The following is a 21,451-nucleotide window of genomic DNA, read 5'->3' on the forward strand; positions in this document are numbered from 1 at the left end:
ATAATATATCTACATGTTCTCTGTGACAGAATGATTTCAATAACAAACTGAATGTGTGGCCAGATCCAGCAACAGTTGTTACATGGCCTGCGATGGAGGACGCCCTCAAGGGAATCCAAACTGAGCCTGTGGCTGTCTACGACAACACATCACAAACAACACCAATACATGAAGTAAGTGAACTCTGAAATATTATTGAGCACATTTCTTGGCTTATTTTAGTGTCAGCTCTTTACGGTATTTCACAAACAGTTGTTTTTACATTATCTAAATTATTCATTTAGCATTGCTGATCGTGTGTTTGTTTTGCTCTATAATTATTTAACCAAGTATGCTAATACTGTAGATTTGGGTAAGGGGGATAAAGTTTTTATTGGTTGTGAAAATTTTTTTTTTTTCCAAGTCCATAGCATGTGTAATGTGACTGTCTTAACCAAACAATATGCCTGATTCAGTCTTACCCAATGAAAGTATTCTTCATAAGAATCACTTGCAATATAGGGCAAAAAAAATTGACATTTAATTCTAAAAAATTAATAAATGAGTACTTTTTTAATTGTTTTTCTTTTCTTTAACATAATTTTTTAATTCAAGTCTACGAGAATTCAAACAATGCCTATGCATGATGCCCATGTGCAAACTAAGGTAAACACTCAATGAATCACATACCGTAAATCTGTCAACGTGTGTTTTCAACACATAAATTTGTGGATGTGTACTTTTAACACATAAATTTATGGATGCATGTTCAACGTGTAATTTTGTGGGCGTGTGCTTTTAACACATAAATTTGTGGATGCATGCTTTCAACACGTAAATTTATGGACGTGTGCTTTTAACACATAAATTTGTGGATGCATGTTCAACACGTAAATTTGTGGACGTGTGCTTTTAACACGTAAATTTGTGGATGTGTGCTTCCAACACATAAAATTATGAATGCATGCTTTAAATATGTTCCATGTATATTTTGATACTAATTTGTTGATACATGATTTGTAACATGTAGTTGTGATGGTAATAAGTGGTTATTAACATACATGTGTCATTGCTTATTTGCATATTCATCAAATAACCAAATTACTCTTATGACCTGGTGGTAATGTACCATTTTTGGAAAGTGCTCATTTTTCTTTTTTCAGATTGGTTAATTTAAAACAAACTAACATTCTCACAACTTAGCCATTGGTTTTTTATGCATTTAGTTTTTGAACTACAGGGGCTGTAAAGTGCATAAGCTTAAATTTATTTTTTTACCTGTTTTATCTGTTTTCAGGCAAAGAACAATTTTACTATTCATAGTATACATAACACCTTTCTGATTGATTGCTTTAAAAGCGAAATTTATCACTGTCTTGAAAAAAGATATATATTTAGAATACATACGTCAAATAATGATTGATTTAAAAATGAATTATACAAGTTTTCTATTAAAACTACGCACGTTAAGAGGGTTTGCAATGAATCTCTGCATGTGGTTGCGTGGCTGTCCGCTTGATAATTACATGCGTCGCATGTTCATCCACAAATATTAGAGGTCAAGCACTATTAGAGGACTATTATAGGTAGAAATTTCTACTTTAGAATCTCTTTATCTATAATTACCATCATGGTTTTTTATCTTGATTGACTATTATTTTTGTACTTCACAAAATCATTTTGTGTATTTAACCTTGAATGTCATGTGTAACCATGACGATTTTTAATGATTGTGGTAATGATTGATGTTACTTTCTACTTGACTTGATGTTGGTGGATTTTTTCCCAAATGGCAGGAAGCACAATATGGTATAGTAAAAAAAAAAAATGAAGTATACACCATTTTTGCGAAATTTGAAATGAAAACCTGGCAACTACCACTGGGCGACATCCTTAGGCATAGGCATTTTACTCTACGTAGTTACTATTGTTTATGTGCTCTGTAACTGATGCATGACTGTTGTTGTAGAGACCTAGGCTAGTCTTTAAAAACAAAATGCCAAAGCAAAAAAAAATAAATAAAAGTTAAGGGCACATAAAATCTGCAGTATTTTTGGTTGTCGATGTACTCAAAAGAAAATGTGTCTGGAAGAACAAAATTTGTTGGATGTCCCTTAGAGAAAGGTTTTCAAATTATATACAAAAGAACAGTATGAATAAATATGTAGGTGGTAAAACTCCAGTCATTGTGGTGATTTTTGTATGGAGAGATTCTTTAGTAAAATGTTTATTCTACAATCAAACAAAGACTGAAATGAACCAGAGCATCGTGGGTAAACCCCTCCCCCTACCCTTGTGAAAGACGCAATGTGTTTGTTAAAGTGCACATGAGCCAGATTTGTACACTAGACCAGCTTATCTTATAAAATCGTTTTTTGGTTTTTTTTCTCTTTTTTTTTGCAGACTCCAGAGCCTCATACTATTCCCCCTTCACCAGTTCCATCATCAAGGCCTGGAACGGCAAGCTCAGGCCACTCTGCCCACCCATCACTGGAAATTCAACAAATTCTGCGTGACCTTGGTGAGCTACGAGGCGACCATGATAAACTGGACAACAGAGTTAAAACACTAGAGGTAGTGTATACTGCTGGTTGTGCAGACTTCATCTTGCAAACGTTGTAATAGGCAATATTAGGGAGATTTTTATTCATGCGATAACGACCATAAGATGGATTCGATCATACATATACTATTTTAGGTTTCTGGACAACATAGATTTGAATCGAGCCACAACCTAACCTTAAGGCACAGGTGGGCAAAGTGCGGCCCGCGGATGCGGCCAGTCAGCGATTTTTTTGCGGCCCGCGACAATGAATTAAAAACCCAATGTTTGCAGCCCGCCAATCAAAAAAAGGTTTGGGAAGATCACTGGAACATCAAATTTGGGTGCGGCCCTCTGTGCTAAATCAAAAGTTCACTTTGGCCCTCCGACCAATTTTTATGCCCTCCCCTGGATTGCACAAAAAAATAATTGACATAGATATTCCTTGCTTCATGAAACCAAAAGCTCCCTAATACTCCTTTAATATTAATCCTTGTAATATAATAGAATTTGAAATAATTTTAACCATTTAATTTTTAAATGTGTATTATACAAATGTTATGTGGAATTGCAATATTTATTGATGTAAATTTCTTTTAGATATTCCTGTTTTGATTTTTTTTATTATAGCTGGCTAAATATTAGTGTTTAAAAAAAATTTATTTTTTATATTTTATTCAAAATTCATCTCAGTGATATGTTTTATTCATTTGTTTTGTAGGAAACAATGCCAACTAAGGTTGACCTTTCGGAGATCAAAGAATTATTATCTGGTCAACGAGACATTCCTGAAGATCTAGCCAGTCAGCTTGAATCTCTCAGTGAACGCTTGGATGCTCTTTCTAAAAGCCAAGTAAAGGTAAACGTTCTTTCTAGAAAGTCTTACAAATCCATTTGGAATTATACCCTTTAGGAATAAGTGTATAGAGTAGGATTTGATAATTTCAATTAAGTACTATAACATCTTATGGGTGTCTTTTATTCCTAATCATATTTAAAGTGTCATTCATTTGTTTACTATCTATTACCTGTACATGAAACTTAATTTACCAGTTCGGCCGTCCCTTGACAAATCAACTTAACTCTTAACACATTGAAAATGAAATGAAAAAAGCATATCTATTACATGTATAATACCCTTTAGTTAAACATATGGGGAAAACTTATGCAAACTACCATCTTCAAATTTCTCTATCTAAAAGTAAGTTTATTTGTCTGACATGAATGAACGTTTGTATGAATGAATTTGACTCAAGCATTTTGAGACAACTGTTTACATTGGCAGAGTTCTATTGTAAGTCACTGCGTTGGCTTTAATTACATGTTTATTTTATTGTATTAGTTACAGAACTGTGTATAGATTGGGAGACTTCAGCAAAAGAACGCTTTATTAACCTTTGAATTTCAGACGACCTAATTCTAGTTCTATACACTAGATTACACTAGTTATTTTTTAGGTGCAATTAAAAAATAAATTTCATCTTAAGAAATTATATTTAAGAGCAAAAATGATAAACTTTGAATGAACCACCTCTAGTCAAGATAAGTTTGAGCAAGGATTAAATACAACCTGGAATAATCAACATTAATATGTGATGCAGATTTATGATTTAACAATAAAGATTTTTTTCGAGTAATCCATTATTTAATAAAAATGTCATAAAATTTATGAAAGAAATGGATGACAAACAAAAGCTCCCATAACCGTAAATACCTTGATAAAATTGAGTGACTTTAAGATGAAAAAGATTTATTCATTGACAACCAATATGCTATATGTACAAAATAGCTCTAAAAAATTGAAAGAATGTATATAATTTAAACAGGAAAATACTTTTTAATGTAAATAAGATTGTTTTATGTAATAATTTTTGAATGTCACAGAAACCTCTTTCTGTCATGTTTGGTTCAAATGGTCTCTTTATACTTTATATCATAATAGTACATATTTAGTAAATTCAGTATTCAGTAAGTTTCAGGAAATGCATATTTGATATTGTAATTCTATTATAAAGAAAACTAGTATACCTCTTGATATGTTTTACAGGCATCTCTACTAGATTTGCAGGAGCGAATGAATACTACATCAGATTCTAGTCAGGTTCTAGATGACTTATTAGCCCTAGTTAACGAGACAAAGACTCAGCTGATGGCCGAGATGGACCGCAGGGTAATTAGCGATCATCCTCAGCTATTTAAGGCTAGCAAACTATGGTTTCTGATGCTGTAGAATTTATCAAATTCAATTGTTATAAGAATTCCGAGTTTTATAGGTCTTTTCCTGTTATTTATCATATTGTGCAGATATTGTAAATGGATTTACTAGTGGCCAGGTATTTTTTCATAGTGTACAATCCATCAACTGTGATTAATAGTTTTTATATAGTAATTTTTTTTATTAATTTGGTAATCCAACAATTAAGACTTCCTATACCTTGTTTAGTGAATCCGCCATCTGTCACTTTCGAATAAAAAAAAAATTAAATTCTATTTTTGGCCTATTAGTGCACCTGTTGCCACAGAAAAATTGCAATTTCAAGAAAAAATAAAAGTTTTTCTTTATTTTTATAATGCTGCTGCTGCCTTGAAATCTCCAAAAATAAGATATGTATATTTCTTCCCTAATCATATAAATTTAAAGTATTTAGCCATCCCATTACTACACTGTTTACATTCACCAATAAACTTTTATTTTTATTTTCTCTACCGTCTGGATGATTTTGGCAAAACTCATGGCTAAATAAAAAAACCAAAATTTTATTTTTATTGTTTTTCTGCCCTCCTCTGATGATCCTTAAAAAAATAAGTTCACAAAACAAGGTATAAAAAGTTTTGCCTAATCTGGACATAATATTATAGATTATACTATGTATTAATTCAGTGATTATGGTTACATAGCATGGAAGGTGGGTAATTGACTTTATATTGTTTTAAACTTGCTTATCATTTTTAGTTTTATAATATAATAATAATAATAATATTTATTCGGCAGAGTAAAAAGCTTTCATTTGATCTCATAAGATTATTAAACGACAATGGACGTTGGCCATGCATTATTTTAAAACCTAACGTTAGTCGATATACTTTAAAAATATCCTCCATGCTTAAAATATTCAAAATCCTTAATCTATATAAATATATATATATATATATAGCTATATATAGCTAGTGAAAGAAAAATAATTTTTATCTGTAATCAAATTTGAAACACTTGTGAATTTAAACAAAGCCCTGTTGAAATTTACAATTTTGTTTAACAAAAAACTGGTGTATGCCAATAATGTATCATGATATGCCTATATGCTCATTATTTGACCATATTTCATGTCATGTTTGTCAAATAAAATTTGATTGTCGGGACAGGGCTTCATACTTTTAGTTTATGAAACACTACAATTGTTTTGGCTTAATTATAATCTGATAGAATTACCATTCTTTAGTACTTAAGATAATTCACTGTACCAAAATGTCGATGCATCTTTTCGTCTGGATAGTTCCAACAGTTACAAAAACAAGGACTCACAAAAGACGACATTACTAGACTTCTTGACAACAAGATCCAGATGATCACGGCAGAATTCAACACCAAACTGAAAGACATCAGCAAGAGCATCAGCAGTGTCAAGAAGCAACTTAGCTCCTTTGAAGGACAGGCAACAGATCTAGAGATTCTACCCGTAGGGGATAGTATGGTAGGCCAGGAAGATCATAGCTTAGATGTTTAGTTTTTTGTTTTTTTTAGGAGAACAGATGTGGAAGAGATGAGTTTAGTTTGGGGATAATGTTCACCCTGACATATCTAGACATAGAGGTGTTAAAACCTAGTGTAGTCAGGGCTTACATAATAGCAGAAGTTAGCGCGGACAGCTTAAATTTGTCTGGGAATACATGACTTTAACAAGTGGCTTCTTAGAAAGTTGGGGTTATTAGCCCATGGTTCAACTAGAAACTGAATAGCCGGAATACTATTAGAATAGACAGAGAGTTATTCTGGGTTGCCACAAAAATGACTGGATGATCTTTTCTCTATGGATAAGTTAAAATTATAATTGTTTGTAATAATAATAATATTTGAAAAAAATATATGGTTTGCCTTTTTTACAGGATAGCGAGTCTCTTACTGAAATGCAAGGCGTTTTGCTGCAACTTCAAGCAGAGGTTGAGAAGTTGAATAGTACTCTTGTTCATCTTGTTGATGAACACAACGCCAAACAGAAACACATCGATGTAAGTATCAAGATCATATTCAGTGGCGGATCTGGGAATACAAAATAGAGGTGGTCTGGGGATTGACTTTCACAGATGGAAGGTCTAGGCCTCCTAAGCCCACCATGGTTGGGGCTGAGGGAAGAACATTTTTTAATATGGCACCTCTAGTTGGCCTCAAATTTTTTTTCTTTTTTCTCCATCATTTTATAATATTTTATACAAATTTAGGGGACCTGGGCTAGCTGGCTCCCCTCCTCTTGAATCCTCCACTTAAAGCAGACTTTGCTGCTTGGTCATACTATTGCTTAATTAAAAAAATCACCCACTGAGGCTATAGTTTTCAAATGTTTGAATTCTGAAGTTTTGCCTAATTTTCTTATCACAGGCTCTCTACACCTATATTGATCGTCTGCAAGAATTCAAGGCAGATAAGGAGCATGTTATCATGGAGATAGATGTGGTAAGTATAGAAAGTCACCTTACCTACTATATAAAATTCAGGTTCAAATCCTCAGCAGAAAATAAATCTAAATTGTTTTGTATATTTTTCTATTTTCAGCTATTTTTAATTTTTAAAGTATATTTTAAAGTGATATTTTATCGTTTATCCACAAGTTTGAAGTAGAGATAGTGAATATTGGAGCTAATGTTGGAAAGTAATTTGTTAGGAAAATATAATATCGGGAGTTAATATAACTGGAGCAAGCCACTTTCGGGAGACCTATATAAATGTGCTTTCTTCACACACTAAGTGTTGGATAACCTTTTGTTAACAGAAAGCAGACAAGAGGGCTCTTGACAACAAGATTAGCCGAGCTCAGTTTGAGGGCACTGTTGATGAACTTTCCAAGAACTTACAAGAGGTCATGCATAAGTTATCAGGACATGTAAGTGATTTTTAAAATTATATATTAAACTTATTACATTACTTGCTATTCATTTATAAAAGGAAAAAACAAATTTTTATCATTTCATTAATGTATTTGGCCAAGGGGTTGCATCTGCAACAAGGCTCTATTAGTGTCTATGGTATTTTTATTAGGAGGCTAAAGAAAAAAGAATTAAAAAGATGCCTAATAATATTTATAAGTCAATTGTGATGTCATCACTGTAACTCTTAAATTTCCTATCAACAATCGTACACTAATTTTTCATTAGTGCAGTTTGCTTGATCTTTTTCCGGTTCGTGTGCAAAAGGCAGATAGAACTTGTATGTATTGCCATACCGCGCACTGCGATGAATTCTAGACTTGTATTTGTTTAGAAATGTTCTGTTAACTTGAGTTTAATTCTAGTTAAATATTTATAAATTTGTTTGGTATATGAGGCTTGCTTTTCCAAACCCAATGTACTCTCACTAATTGTTAAATTGAGTAATTAGCATGAGAATGTTGCAGTACTGTATACTTTAGCACAGAGAAGCTGTAATACTTTTATTCATAATTTTGGCAAAATTAAGTTGATTCCAGAAAGTGACCCATCGTTTTTAAAGCTTATAACGTTGAGAATAATATATTTATTGCCATACCGTGCACTGCGATGAATTCTAGACTAGTGGATTAAGCTGATAATTTTGTGATAATGATGATTATAACAATATTAATTTTATTCATATTCTTACTATATAGACAAATGCTTGGGAGGATGCAGTCAGTGAGATGAAATTGGACATTGACAACAAACTTGATCGAATGGAGCTTGACCCATTGAAGTCATACCTAGACAAGCGCATTAAAGTTGCCAGTGCTAAAATGATTCCCAAGGAAACGGAGGGAATTGGAGAAAATGCTGCAGGATTTAGAAAGTAAGAATAGGCATCAGCATGTAAAAATTTTGCTCTAAGTTATCTACATGATCATTTTACTACACTCTTCATCACCCCCCCCCCACCATTATTTTCATCACCATCAACAACACCAGTTAGTCGAGTGGCCGAACGGTATCGCAGGGGCGCCGCTAACTACAGCCTTAACATCAGCGCTGGTTCCAGCCGCTCCTCGCCAACCAAAAACCAGAACCAAGTCTTCTCGGATAAGGACTTAATGGAGGTCCAGTGTATACATCTGGCTCGTGTGCACTTTAAAGAACCCATTGCATCTTTCTCAAGAGTAGTGGGTTACCCCAATGTTATGGATCATTTCAGCCGCTGTCGTTCTGGAATGATGTGAACATGTATCTACTATTAAGCCCCTATTAACGGCTGCTAGGTAGTCACGGACCACGCCCATACGCAATTCAGCACAATGACGCTGCAAGTTATGGGTTATTCTCCTACCTTTACTTTTACCTTTACCATTACCATCATCATCATAATTAGTATTAGGCATGTAATAATGTTTTATGTATGTTGTGTTATATTCTGTTTTGAGTACCAAATATTTCCTATGTTTAACCTTTAATGCTGTCTGCTTTACCTTTTACAGACCTTTGATGCAGAAGTTCCATTGCATATCATGTGACAAACCGCTAGACATAGCAACACATGGGTAAGATGATCCATTGATCACTCAACCAAATCCACCAATTAACCCATCATATTCGAATTGCAAAATTATATTGATTACTTCTGTCAGTGAAGAGATATCATGAACTATGTTGCCATATACAAACAAAAAAATTAACTCTATAGTACTATTTGTTTGGATTTTTCACCTTTCTTTTTCCAGGCCGATCGCATCTCTCCCAGAGTCAAAACCACTTCCTGGAAACAGGTCAGGTCGTCCCTATACAACCTTTGAACTGGAACAAATTAGAGCAGCTCAGAAAAAGTAAGTATATTGAGACTAGGTATTTTTGTTGGTGTATATTTTAGAATATGATAGTGCCATCCTTTTTTTTTTATAAAAGCTGAAATAAATAGTGATGCTGTAACTTGGTGGTTAAGATGCTTGCGTTCCAATTCCAGAGTCCTGGTTCAAATCCTATCATGATCTTGTCATGTTGATAATGAAAATTGTAATTTCTTGTAGCGCTAGGCCAGGCAAGAATGTACAGCATTATCAGAGATCGCTGTACGAACAGAAGGTTGCTAAGAAGAGAAAACAGGACTTGTTAGCTTATTTAGTGCACTTTAGTCGAGGTCAGGAGCTTCCAGATAGCTTTCAAAGCAGGATTGGTGGAATAGGAAATCCACAGGCTTACATCAGGTTAGGCTTGCAAACAATAGTTTGCTAACGTTATAAACATATAGTTCATTATTTAGAAAATGTTAGCATAAATTAGATATTCTTGAATATTCATGTGTATTGTATTTATTGTTTGTCTTAATGTTTTAATTTAATGTTGTTTATATGTATTTGTGTAATCCCTAAATAACTCTCTTTGTTTCTAAACAATAACTTGTATTTGTTTAGAAATGTTCTGTTAAATTGAGTTTAATTCTAGTTAAATATTTATAAATTTGTTTGGTATACGAGGCTTGCTTTCCCAAACCCAATGTAATATCACTAATTGTTAAATTGAGTAATTACCAAAAGAATGTTGTAGTATTGTATACTTTAGCACAGAGAAGCTGTAATACTTTTATTCATAATTTTGGCAAAATTAAGTTGATTCCAGAAAGTGACCCATCGTTTTAAAGCTTATAACGTTGAGAATAATATATTTATTCACGTTTCTTTCGACTGGATAGCATTTTCAGTAGCGTAGTACTGCTTTTCAAAATGGTCCTGGTTTTTAACAATAAAGTTCAGAATATAAACAGAAGTAAAATATTAAACAGTACAAAAAGTATCAAAAATAAAAGAGAAAAGAAAACAAGAAAAACCCAAATTAAACATGGCACGATAAACAACAAAAAGTTAAAATTGCAAATAACTTTGTAATAAGAATTAAATTTAAAGTAAATTAGCATAAGAATAAGAATATTGTTAGAATAAGAATATATCAATTTTAATTTTTTGGCCACTAATGCTAGTTTTAGGATGGCAAAAGCCTCATATACTTTGTATGTCTTTTACTTTAATATTTATATTCATTTATTTTCTATTTATTCTGTGCATTGTATCTAAACACATCTTTTCTCTTTATATCTTGTTTATCTGTCTTTTATATGTTTATGATTTATACATCATAAATTTGTTATCTATCTCTTCTTATTTCTACATATTTTCTTCTTTACATATTTGTATTGTACTATTTGTCAGTAATCTTTAAGTGTAAATTTCACCTAGTTTTTAAAGCAAGGACAGGATATTAACAGCCTGAGTTTCAACAATTAGTGTAAGACATCGTGTGCAGTAGTTGCTTGGTTAGCTTTTGAAATTTCAAGAATATTAGAAGAATACTATTGCTGTAAAAATTCAGGATTTTTTTGGCATAGATATATTGTTGATTTGTAGGTTACAGTATAATATTTAAAAACATTATATTGTTTATATTTTTATTTGCTTTTAAGTTAGCTTCATGGTTCATAAGAATTGATATGAAGGTTTTTCAGATTAGTGTGTTTCATTTTGATATTCTTTCCATAAAGTGATTCCAGACAAGTTATATCATAAAGCAGGCAAGGGTGCGCATAAAAATTGGTTGGAGGGCCAAAGTGAATTTTTGAATTAACACAGAGGGTCGCACGTAAACTTTGGTGTTTCCGCTGTGCTTGCGAAAGCCTTCATATACTGCTGCAGTGCATCTTTTTTACCATTTTATTCCCAGTTTTAATATTACTCTTGTACATGATTTTTGTCGGGCCTTAAAAACAAGGTGTTTTCTAGCTATAGTTTTCAGTGGTTGGTGGGCCTCACACCTTGATTCCTATACCATTCACGTCAAGTTTCGAATCATGATTTGGGATGATTTAAAGTGGAGCTTGTATGTAAAAATATTTTTATTGTTATATATTGTTGTTTTTGAATAATATGCTCTGGAAAAAAAATCCATTTTAAAAATCTTGATCCTTGACTTAACCAATAAAGAAACTTAACCCCCTCTATCAGCAACATATTTCAGATGTTTTATGATATTGTTGCTGAATATAGTGCTAAGTGCTCTTACAAATAATCCATCTTAAAATTCTTGATCCTTGACTTTGAATATCTTTTTGCCAATCCAATAAAGAAACTTACCCCCTCTGTCAACATCTGGAGACTATCCTTCATTCCAAATGGAACCTAATGTCAGCGGCTTGCAAGGAGAATTAATGAAAATGAAACACACAAAACAAATGACGGAGTTCCTAAAAGTAAAAGCACAGGAATCCAGGTAGTTGAACACATTCACCTCACAACTGCTGTGATTTGGCCATCCATTTTCTTATTATAATGCACATTGTGAATTTGAGGAAACATAATGTATTCCACACAAAATTAAAAGTGTCGTGAAACTATTTCTTCAACATCGTTTATGTTTTTATTTGTTTTGGTTGGGTTGTGGAAGGGGGGGGGGTGGGGGAGGTTGGTGATCTGCTGTGATTTAGCAACCATATTATAATGCACATTGTGATTTCAAGGAAATATGTGATAAAATAAATGGTGAAATATAAATGTATTCCACACAAAAGCAAAATCATTATTTATAAATGTCATGAAGCTATTTCTTCAACATTGTTTATGTTTTTTATTATAAATGCATTAAATTAATATCTATATTTTTGCACAAACCCTTAAATAGTTTCATCCATAAATTAGCGGAAATGTAATTCTTTTAATCTGTGGCTTAATAAAATTTTTAGATTCCCATTGTGAAGGACAGTTGAAAATAAAATAATCATAATATTTATTATTATAAACCCCCCCAATATTGATATTTTTCTATTTGAATCTGAAACTGTTGCAATTTTTTTATTAACATTTATTATTGTGTTAAAATAAGTTATACTCAAAATGAATGAATAATTGAGTGAATTACTAAAACCTTTTTGTTTCACTAACTACGTATACTCTATTTCTAACCAGATTGATTATAACGTTTGCTTAACACTCTAATAAATTTATATTAACACTCTGATCGCCAGGGTTTTGAAAAAATATTATCAGCCACCGCCAGACTTTTTAGCAAATTTCAACACTTTTCCAAAGCTCGTTGAGAGTGCGTATATGATCAGATCGACATGAGTGTAAAAGAAATAATGCAGTATTTAAAGAAATAGGCAAAACTAATTGGCACCATTAATTACTATAAAAAAATGTCCATTGTAGTTTTGTCATTCATTTTCAAGATTTATCATTCACTTTTTATTTTTATTTTTTCTGCTATTTCCACAACTTATTTTGTATACAGTAAATGGAGGTAAGAAAAGTTATATTTTAAAAGTATTTTCGACCAAAACTAGACACCCTCTTCCAATTTCAAGACACATCCTCCGAATGCACCTTCTCCTTTTTCAAACGCACCCTTCCCCAAAAAGCCATGTCCCTTCAAGACACCAACTTCCACCGACACATACACTAGAACTGGTTTTTTTTGCACACCACAAGGTTCATATCATTTTTAAACTGCAGACAAATTTGTTCATACTTTGGGGATGGGGATTATGGAGCATTAACATCCACAGGATTACACTGGTCTCTCAGCCCATTAAAGCCAAGTACTCACTGTGTGCAACGGCAATGCAACGACGAATGCACGCGACGGTTCGGACCCAACGGATCGCTTTATGAGGATCCGTTCAGATTGCCACTGACAATCAACAGACGGCGTTGCGTCGTCTATTGTTTACCGGAAGCAGAGGTGGATGCTTCGTGCGGCGGTCATTTGACGGTTGTACGATGCAGTGCGTGCCCTGGCTTCACACTTACGAAAAAGAATCTGCCAGTGAGTTCTACAGCAGTCCACTAACTTCAAAGCCAGTCTGATCGAGCACCAGCTGTTTCTGGGCTGGTGCTCGATAAAAATTGCACAAAAACACGACCCTAATTTAGAAGGAAAAGCTCAGAAGAGTAAAACTTATTTCCTTTTGAGTTCTTGTAAATACAGTAAAATATAATTCCATATTGATCGCATGTAAACAAGGCTTTTGATTCTGTTTCAGCTCGGTACTTTAATTTTTGGGTTTTGTGGTGTCCAGTAGATGAAATAAGTCTATTTAATGTGTTATTGCATATTGCATTTTAGTGCTTTGCATCATATTGTTGCTCTGTGTCTATTAAATATGCTTGGACAGTTTGATTTCACAAAAAAATTTTTGGAAGCTCTTGTATTCACCCATCACTTGCACATTACTAGGATGATCTGTTGCATGTCTGCTATTAAATGGAACAAACTAAATTGAAATGTACAAACTTTTAAGCATTAAAACTTATTTCATATTCCTCAATGTAAATGTTTAATATTTATAAATGTACCTTATTTCTGTTTAGAGTAAAATATTATAATGCTGTTCATATAAATTATTTTGTATAGTGTGAATTTCATTATTTCGTTATACTTCTTTTCCTTTATTGCATGTTTTGTAAATTTGATTTATATTTTCTTTTTTATCACGGCCCCAATGAAAACAGCATGTAAATTGTTGAGTTATGTTTTCCTAAATATTAAGCTTTGCTACTACTGCTCCCTATAGTCAATCAAGATTTCAATTAATTTGCAGTTATTGAGTACAACTAGTACAAAAATATGTATATTTTATTAATAAAATATAAAGCCTGTCAAATCACATATTTAAGTTTAGACATAGGGTTATGAAATCATAAACAATTTTTTTTATTTATGCCTTGAAAATGTTTATCATGGGATCAACATCTGTGATACAAGCCGTTGTGATAAAGAATGCATTTGTTGAAAATCTGACTTTATTTTTATTTATTTTTTATTTTATTTAAAAGTGCTTAATTAATTACAGTTAAACTTCCCTATAGTTGACTTTACCTGACTCGAATAATTTCTATTTTGATCTTATTTTACATGCCGAATTGTTGTGTTTTCATTAATTAAAAATCTATCACCGAAAGGTCCACTGATTAATCTCAGATAAGAAAGTATAATACATACTCCAAGTATTGAAATACACGCCATCGTGTTGGGATTCAATATTTCGACATTAATTATGTCATCATCATGTGTATTTCAATACTTATGATGATGACATAATTAATGAGTATGTATTATACTTTCTTAAAAATCTATCAGTTGAATTTTATTTATTTTTTACTGAACTTCCTAATGAATTAAAATTTAACTTTCAAAATATGTTGTTACATTCATTCCAAAACAATATTACTACATAAATGTATTTCATTGACTCTTCTCTTGCTTGGTTTTTATTTTTTGTATTTTTTTAAACAATTCTGTATAATGTATATGTTTTTGATATGTTTAAACTGTACCACTTTGAAAATCAGTGTAATAGTACTGAAAGTGCCTACAGTATAAAGGCAGAATAAATAAAATAATAATAATAATAATAATAATAATAATAATAATAATAATTATAATAAGTGAACAGTTTATCAATGCCATTTTGGATTCGACTTTGCAAGTTCAACTCTATAGTAATTATTTTATTTATTTTTTTTAGTGTTCTTTTATCTTATTTTCATGTTATCCATTTCTTTTATCAGTCTTCATCTCATCATTGCTTTTTTATTCATTCCCTCTTTTTTTTTTAAGCTCCAATTACCAAGATGTTCCTGCTTATTTCTCTGCTTCAAGAAGCTGCGGCGGTAGCCATACGCTGACTTACCCCCACCGAAGGACAAACCGAGTCCCATATCTCAAGTAAGTTCAGTTTGATGCTTATGATGCTTATGAACCGCTAGTTAGAGAATCTTTGATGGTACCACAATATTTTACAACATTCAATATGAATACAATCTTATATTGTAAGGAGGATCATAGTCGAGAAGTGCAAAAGCACATGTTACGATAAGACCTTAATGTGTATACGGTATGCATACATACAAATAGATATATACTGTACAAGCGTAGCTTAAGTATTATAGTATTTGATATATGTGGCAAAGACAAGCCAAACCAGTCACTCGTCGCAAATTGTGTTTCAGAGAAAATGGCTAAAACATGCTGGAATGTCAAATTTTAAAAAATCTATTTTATTGCACTAAACTAATATTTACACATCTATACATCATTCTATGCTGTTAATTTCCCCATTTTCAATGTTAAAACAACACTTTTTAAGGATTTGATGATAGTTTCTGCATGAGAAATGCCTGAAATCATAAACTTTGAAGGCCGATTTCTCATATATTGTTCTTTAAACAGCTGTATGTTTAAGCGCTTGTAACTTCATAAGGAAATGTTCCGATTTGAAAGACTTTCCTACCATTTTATAGCTATTATTTTACTCTCTAACACGAGTAATAACTCAAAATTGATTTTTGCGACGAGTGACTGGTTTGGCTTGTCTTTGCCACATATAATATCATCATTATGATAGTATTTGATATGTAGAATTATTTTGATTGAATTTGATGTGTAGCATGGGTGTGTAGCATGGGTATGATAGCATTGGTAGCATTTGATGAGTACAGTATGATACTGTAGCATATGATTATAGGATGGGTGTTTATGAAAGCATTCGACGTGGTGTCATTTGATATGTAGCCTCAGTATAACAGCATTAAGTATATACTTTAGCAAATACTTTATGACCCCATTACTAAATATATTGCACTATTATTTTTGCAGTCAAGCATTTCAAGATTTAGAAGGTGAACCAATTCGTGCTATCAAGTAAGTGGTGTAAATATGATATCAATAATATTTTTGATGATGATGACTGATGGTATTATGATAATCAGTATTTTAAAAAACAAACACATAATTGTCCTATCAGAACTTGACCAAGACCTTTCTGATTACCATTGATGGATATACCAAATTGATAAGTATAAGGCCAAGCTACTTTGATTTTCTCAACAAGCCAAGCTATTATAATAATGATGATGATAATGATTATAAGTTTATTATTAATGACTATGACAACTGATTTTGTATATGATCAAAATTTTTGACAGTAACAAAATATATAATTTGGTTTGTTAGCATTAAACATTTTCACCACCTTACTTCAATTAAAATTGGATTGCATGTGATGTATACTTCTTTATGTTGGTGAATATTTACAAATTTAAAAAAAAATTGTTTTGCAGAGTTGAACATGATATTCAGGGTCAAGATGGACATATATATAAAGGTCGACAAGACACAGACAGACTCCCAAACCTTGCAGTCCCTAAGGTAAGCAAGCCCCTTATACTGTATATGTTTACATCCCTTTAAGGCCAAGTGTTGGCGCCCTCCCCCTGGACCACCTGTCATCAGACGATGATGTCGTCGGATCCAAAATGGTCTAAAACCACAATTTCGACCATACTATCTATAAAATATATCCAGTGAACCCAGCAGGGAATTTTGATTCTGGGACCAGGACCGAGGCTCTAGTTGGCCCTTGGTTTAGACCCCCCCCCCCATCGGACATGTCAAACCCCTTGTTGGTAAATATCTGGCCCAAAAAAAAGATGTGTTGCCCCAGCATGTTCACATTTAGAAATCAGGGTCTATAGATAAAAAAAAAAATTGTCACTATATGACCAAAATAATTCTAGAGCTCCTATCAGGTCACAATATGCAGGTCTTATCCTTTTAAAGAAATAATTCTGAATGCCATTTACATTTCACAGAACACAAAACCAAGTCGGCCCGGATCAGCACGACAAGCTAGTCGTCCGCACTCCGCCAAGAATGGCAACAAGAGGCCAATGAGTGGAAGAACATCCAAGTCTCCAAGACCCCCAGGATCCCCTGAGGGCTTTAGAGTAGAAGCACAGCTACCATCGGCTAGCCTGGAAAATTCACCAGAACAGGCAAACCAGCATAAAATCCCTGCCGAAAAACCTTTAGAACAAGTCCAGGCTTAAAATCTCAAATTCTTAAATAATAATGAATATATAATCTATTTTCAAAAATTGTATTTTTATTAAGTTAAGGTTTAATCTTTCCCAAATATAGCGAGTAAATGGTTATTGTAATACAATAGATATATTTAATATGTTTTGTATATATTGAAGTTTTAAACTATGCACTGCGATAAACGAAGCAATATTTATTGTCTATAATGAATCACCTTGATTTCACATCTACTAGTCTTTTTATTTTATAGTTATTTCGAGGTTATGGGAGTGGTCAACTAATCATCCAGTTGCTAGTTTGAAAGAGTGTTTGTGTGAAACTTTTGGTAATTTTTAAGATGTCTTAATTTCAGTGGCGTATCTAGAAGTCTTAAAATAGGAGTGCTGATGGGAGGGTGCAAAGGTGAAATGGGGTTACTCGATCAGTTTGGGGGTGCTAACTTGAAAAATAAGCTGATTTTAGGTGATTTTTATATACTTGCAAGTGATTTTGGGTGGGGGGGCGCCCTGTGCATCCCCCTAGATACGCCGCTACATAATTGTCAAATAATCGTCTACACTGTGTATTCTCGATTGGTTGTTATATGCTTTACCATTTTGAGTTTATTGTCATGTAAGGTATAGGTAAAGGTATTAGAGCCTCTTAAGTGTAATTGGGGCCAGACTGGGCAATGCTTTGAGGGGATCGCCACTCCTTCTCACAGTGAGTCTGTTTACCTTCCCAGCATATGTCGATGTCTGTTTATACTTTAGGTAGAGGGAGACAAACGCAGATAACATGTCTTGCCCAAGGACACAAGTGACTTTCCCTGTTGATGTTCATCTAGTATCACACTCTTTTCCAGAGTGTATAGTTCCCACTAAATTTCCATTGCCGTTTCCCTCAGTTGGCAGGTGATCTTCCCAACGTGTGCCAACTAATCTTCCACTCAGACAAACCCAATGGCTGAGCATTTAAGGCAGGGTCTCCCTATCTCATTCACCGTTCCCCAGTTTTCCGTCAACTTTTTCTGTCTTGGAAATATCAGTTCTACAACATATCAATTTTTTTCCCTCCAGAGCCCGACTTAAATTTTTTGCAATCGCATACTTTATTATGTAATTTTAAGCTATGTTCACACACGGCAGCTAATGGTTAGCAGGATCCGGATCTCCTGCTAACTGTTTAGCTGCTGTGCGTTCATACGAGAAAATCCTGATCCTGATACCAAGAAGATGATGATATTGGAAACTGGAAATTGGAAATGCGTGCGTGTAATTGGTTAAGGACAGAAACACCCTCAGCTTGCTAACCGATAGCGCTTGCCAACTGTTAGCTTATCCGGATCCTGGTAAAGGTTAGCACTAACTGATCAGGCATTCACCCACAGGTACTGACTGTTAGTGCTAACACAGTGCATGGGAGAGTGTGTGCGTAAGAGTAAGTATGGTTGAGTGAGTGCAGGAGGGGTGAATACATCATCTTTACAAGGCAACAGGTCACTGATCTATGACACCATAGGGTGCATGTGTATGTGTGTTTTAATTTGATCTTCATCTAATCATTAGTCTTTTAAACCGATAATATAATTAGTAGTATGGGTGCATTGGCCTGTAACCAGGAGGATTTTGTGGGTTTGGCCGAACCTCCCTTTTCAAAGAGTTAATTACTGTAGTGGTATTTTATCATAACCTTTTTCTATTAACTCTGACCTATAGGAAAGCCTCCCTCCCCCACCTTTCACATGAGCATAGTTATGGGCCTGGTGCATGATGGGAAAGTGAGAGGGCACTAGATGAAAATATATACTATAGACAAGTATGTATACTAATATATACTACTAGACTGTAATTCTTCGGGAATTTTAGACATTCATGATTGCTGACAATCGTTTTACTTTATATCATTATGAACCACCTTTATTTTCCTGAAGATTGGGGGAGGTGCTAGCCACACACCTACCTACAGCATAACCGCTTCCAAACACACTATGTATGTTTGCCTGTTTAAATTTTATTTATTTTTGCAGTACTGTAAAATTGTACATTCAATAACGATTCTATAATACCAGAATACCTGTAAATGATAGGAAGTTGGTTGAAAGCCAGTTTTGTGTAGATGCAAAAAAAAAAAGTTTTTTATTTTTAAATTTATTTTATTTCATTTTGAGATTTTTGAACAGTTCCATATAGAGTATTTATAAATCATGTACCATGTATTAAGTGATGTTATATTTTAGTTTTGCACAATCATGCAACAATTGTGGATAATTAAATGATCCAACAATGTATCCTACCTGACTAATTACTAATTATTCTTGGTCTTCTGTGTTTACTTTGAACAGTGGCGCATCGCTAAAGGCTTTCAATTGAGAAGTCGTTAGGTATATAGTTAGCTGCTAGTCGTATTGCTGCATACTTCAACAAGGCACTTTATCTAAATTGCCTCTTCTTATTCAGGAGTATTAGATTGCGCTTCATGCATGATCAATTCTGTACCCAATGACTAGGGGGGGGGGGGGCCCAAGACAGGCCCAGAAGCGCTGTTACCGAAAAGAAAAACACTTTATAAATGACTAATCTATTACAGACTAACTATGTATAGTAAAATGCATTTCAAATATGTGAGGTCTCAATACAAAATGAGTCTCATGGTTAGAAAATCAAAAATTGAGTTTATATTGTATTTAGGTAGGTCACATTATAAGCTTTAATTTGGTCTTTGAATAGGTTCCCTAGGATAAGTAGATCCAGATATGTGAGCATTTAACGTTTAGGTTATGAGAAGCCTGTTTTGAGAAAGTTGGCCTCAAAGATAACCAACCTGTGCAAATAACAGGACTTGAATTACAGAATACGTGCAGAGAACAGTTTTTTTTTAGTTTTAGAAAATCACTTTAAAAGTATACAATCATAAAATGTAAGTATAAAGTTATTAAAAAACATTAAAATATTTTTTTTATTTATACCTATTTTAGTAAATATCTCAATATGATTTCGCCAACAATGCAACTCATTTCGTGGTGAGACCTCGCATATGGTCATATCACATTTTTGATGAATTTTCTTTATCTAACGGCTGTGTGTCTTCTTAGCCTAATGTCATAATATTCCTGTATTTACATATTTTGTTCACCGAAGAGAAATTAAAGTTAGGAAAAATCTGGATTTTGAAATCTTGGTCAAATTTATTAATCAATGACTAGGGTAAATGATTCAGATTTATTTTACACTCAAAATATTTAACATATTAACATATTATACATCAAGGTGGTGTAAACACAAAATATTAATCAACGGTAAAGCAAATAGAATATGCACCAAGAATATTACTTGATTATGGTAGAGCCAATCAAGATGCACCAATATCATCACATGACTTCTGAAACAGTAGAACTAATCAGAACATCACATGGCTTCTACAATGAGAGATTCTATAAATAGAATTGAAGAGCAAGCCCAATCTCATTAAAGGTGATTGCTTGGCTTCTCCAGCACATCACATTGCATCATCTTTAAAACATGATATCAATTATTAACCAATTCATATTAAAAATGTTGCTGTTAGTGTTTTCATATACTGTACACTTTTATCAATTCTTTTATCAAGAAACAAAATTAATAATATTTAAAAATAATCATACATAATTATATTGATGCATTATATTTTATTATTCCAGTGTTTATGCCGTCATTAGCCAAATCCTAATAAAAACTGAATTTTGCTAAAAATGCTTTCATTCAAAATTAGCCAAAAAGCAAACAGAATTAAAGCTGTCATTGCTTATATTCTTTAGTTTTGGCTAATAAAATTTCTATTTGGCTAATTATTTTCATACCAAATTAGCTTAATATTATTTTTTTTTGCCAGCTTAAACCCTGTTATTCTATGTTTATAATGCATATATATATATATATATGTCTCTTATACACATCT

The 21,451-nt window shown here is 33.0% G+C and overlaps 2 protein-coding genes across 6 annotated transcripts in view; both read left to right on the forward strand.

Annotated features, from left to right (window-relative positions):
* The window catches only part of LOC117116881 (glutamine-rich protein 2-like), a 29,182-nt gene extending 10,873 nt beyond the window's left edge, over positions 1-18,309 (forward strand). The window contains exons 4-19 of one of the 5 annotated variants that reach the window (XM_033261000.1): positions 30-173; positions 595-645; positions 2,383-2,553; positions 3,243-3,380; positions 6,626-6,748; positions 7,116-7,190; positions 7,507-7,617; positions 8,359-8,534; positions 9,154-9,216; positions 9,397-9,498; positions 11,786-11,929; positions 12,947-12,955; positions 15,275-15,382; positions 16,313-16,357; positions 16,777-16,864; positions 17,308-18,309. In XM_033261000.1, coding sequence (XP_033116891.1) covers positions 30-173; positions 595-645; positions 2,383-2,553; positions 3,243-3,380; positions 6,626-6,748; positions 7,116-7,190; positions 7,507-7,617; positions 8,359-8,534; positions 9,154-9,216; positions 9,397-9,498; positions 11,786-11,929; positions 12,947-12,955; positions 15,275-15,382; positions 16,313-16,357; positions 16,777-16,864; positions 17,308-17,544 — 1,785 coding nt within the window. In that variant the 3' untranslated portion in view covers positions 17,545-18,309. The remainder of the gene's footprint in view (positions 1-29; positions 174-594; positions 646-2,382; positions 2,554-3,242; positions 3,381-6,625; positions 6,749-7,115; positions 7,191-7,506; positions 7,618-8,358; positions 8,535-9,153; positions 9,217-9,396; positions 9,499-11,785; positions 11,930-12,946; positions 12,956-15,274; positions 15,383-16,312; positions 16,358-16,776; positions 16,865-17,307) is intronic. The other 4 variants (XM_033261006.1, XM_033261024.1, XM_033261015.1 and 1 more) reach the window with 4 other exon arrangements.
* LOC117116908 lies at positions 4,261-6,609 on the forward strand. The gene is made up of 2 exons (XM_033261043.1): positions 4,261-4,691; positions 6,016-6,609. The coding sequence occupies exons 1-2, from the start codon at positions 4,596-4,598 to the stop codon at positions 6,244-6,246; spliced, it is 327 nt and encodes a 108-aa protein (XP_033116934.1). The 5' UTR covers positions 4,261-4,595; the 3' UTR covers positions 6,247-6,609.
* Positions 18,310-21,451: the final 3,142 nt, after the last annotated feature.

This window comes from Anneissia japonica, unplaced genomic scaffold, assembly GCF_011630105.1.
Source record: "Anneissia japonica isolate Jap-2015-1 unplaced genomic scaffold, ASM1163010v1 scaffold287577_len299045_cov155, whole genome shotgun sequence".
Lineage (NCBI taxonomy): Eukaryota > Metazoa > Echinodermata > Crinoidea > Comatulida > Comatulidae > Anneissia > Anneissia japonica.

Excerpts from the sequence above, each read along its gene's own strand:
- LOC117116908 (XM_033261043.1), top strand. The coding sequence starts at position 4,596 with ATGAATACTACATCAGATTCTAGTCAGGTTCTAGATGACTTATTAGCC. Across the intron at positions 4,692-6,015 it reads TGGCCGAGATGGACCGCAGG|TTCCAACAGTTACAAAAACA; the intron begins GTAATTAGCGAT and ends TCGTCTGGATAG.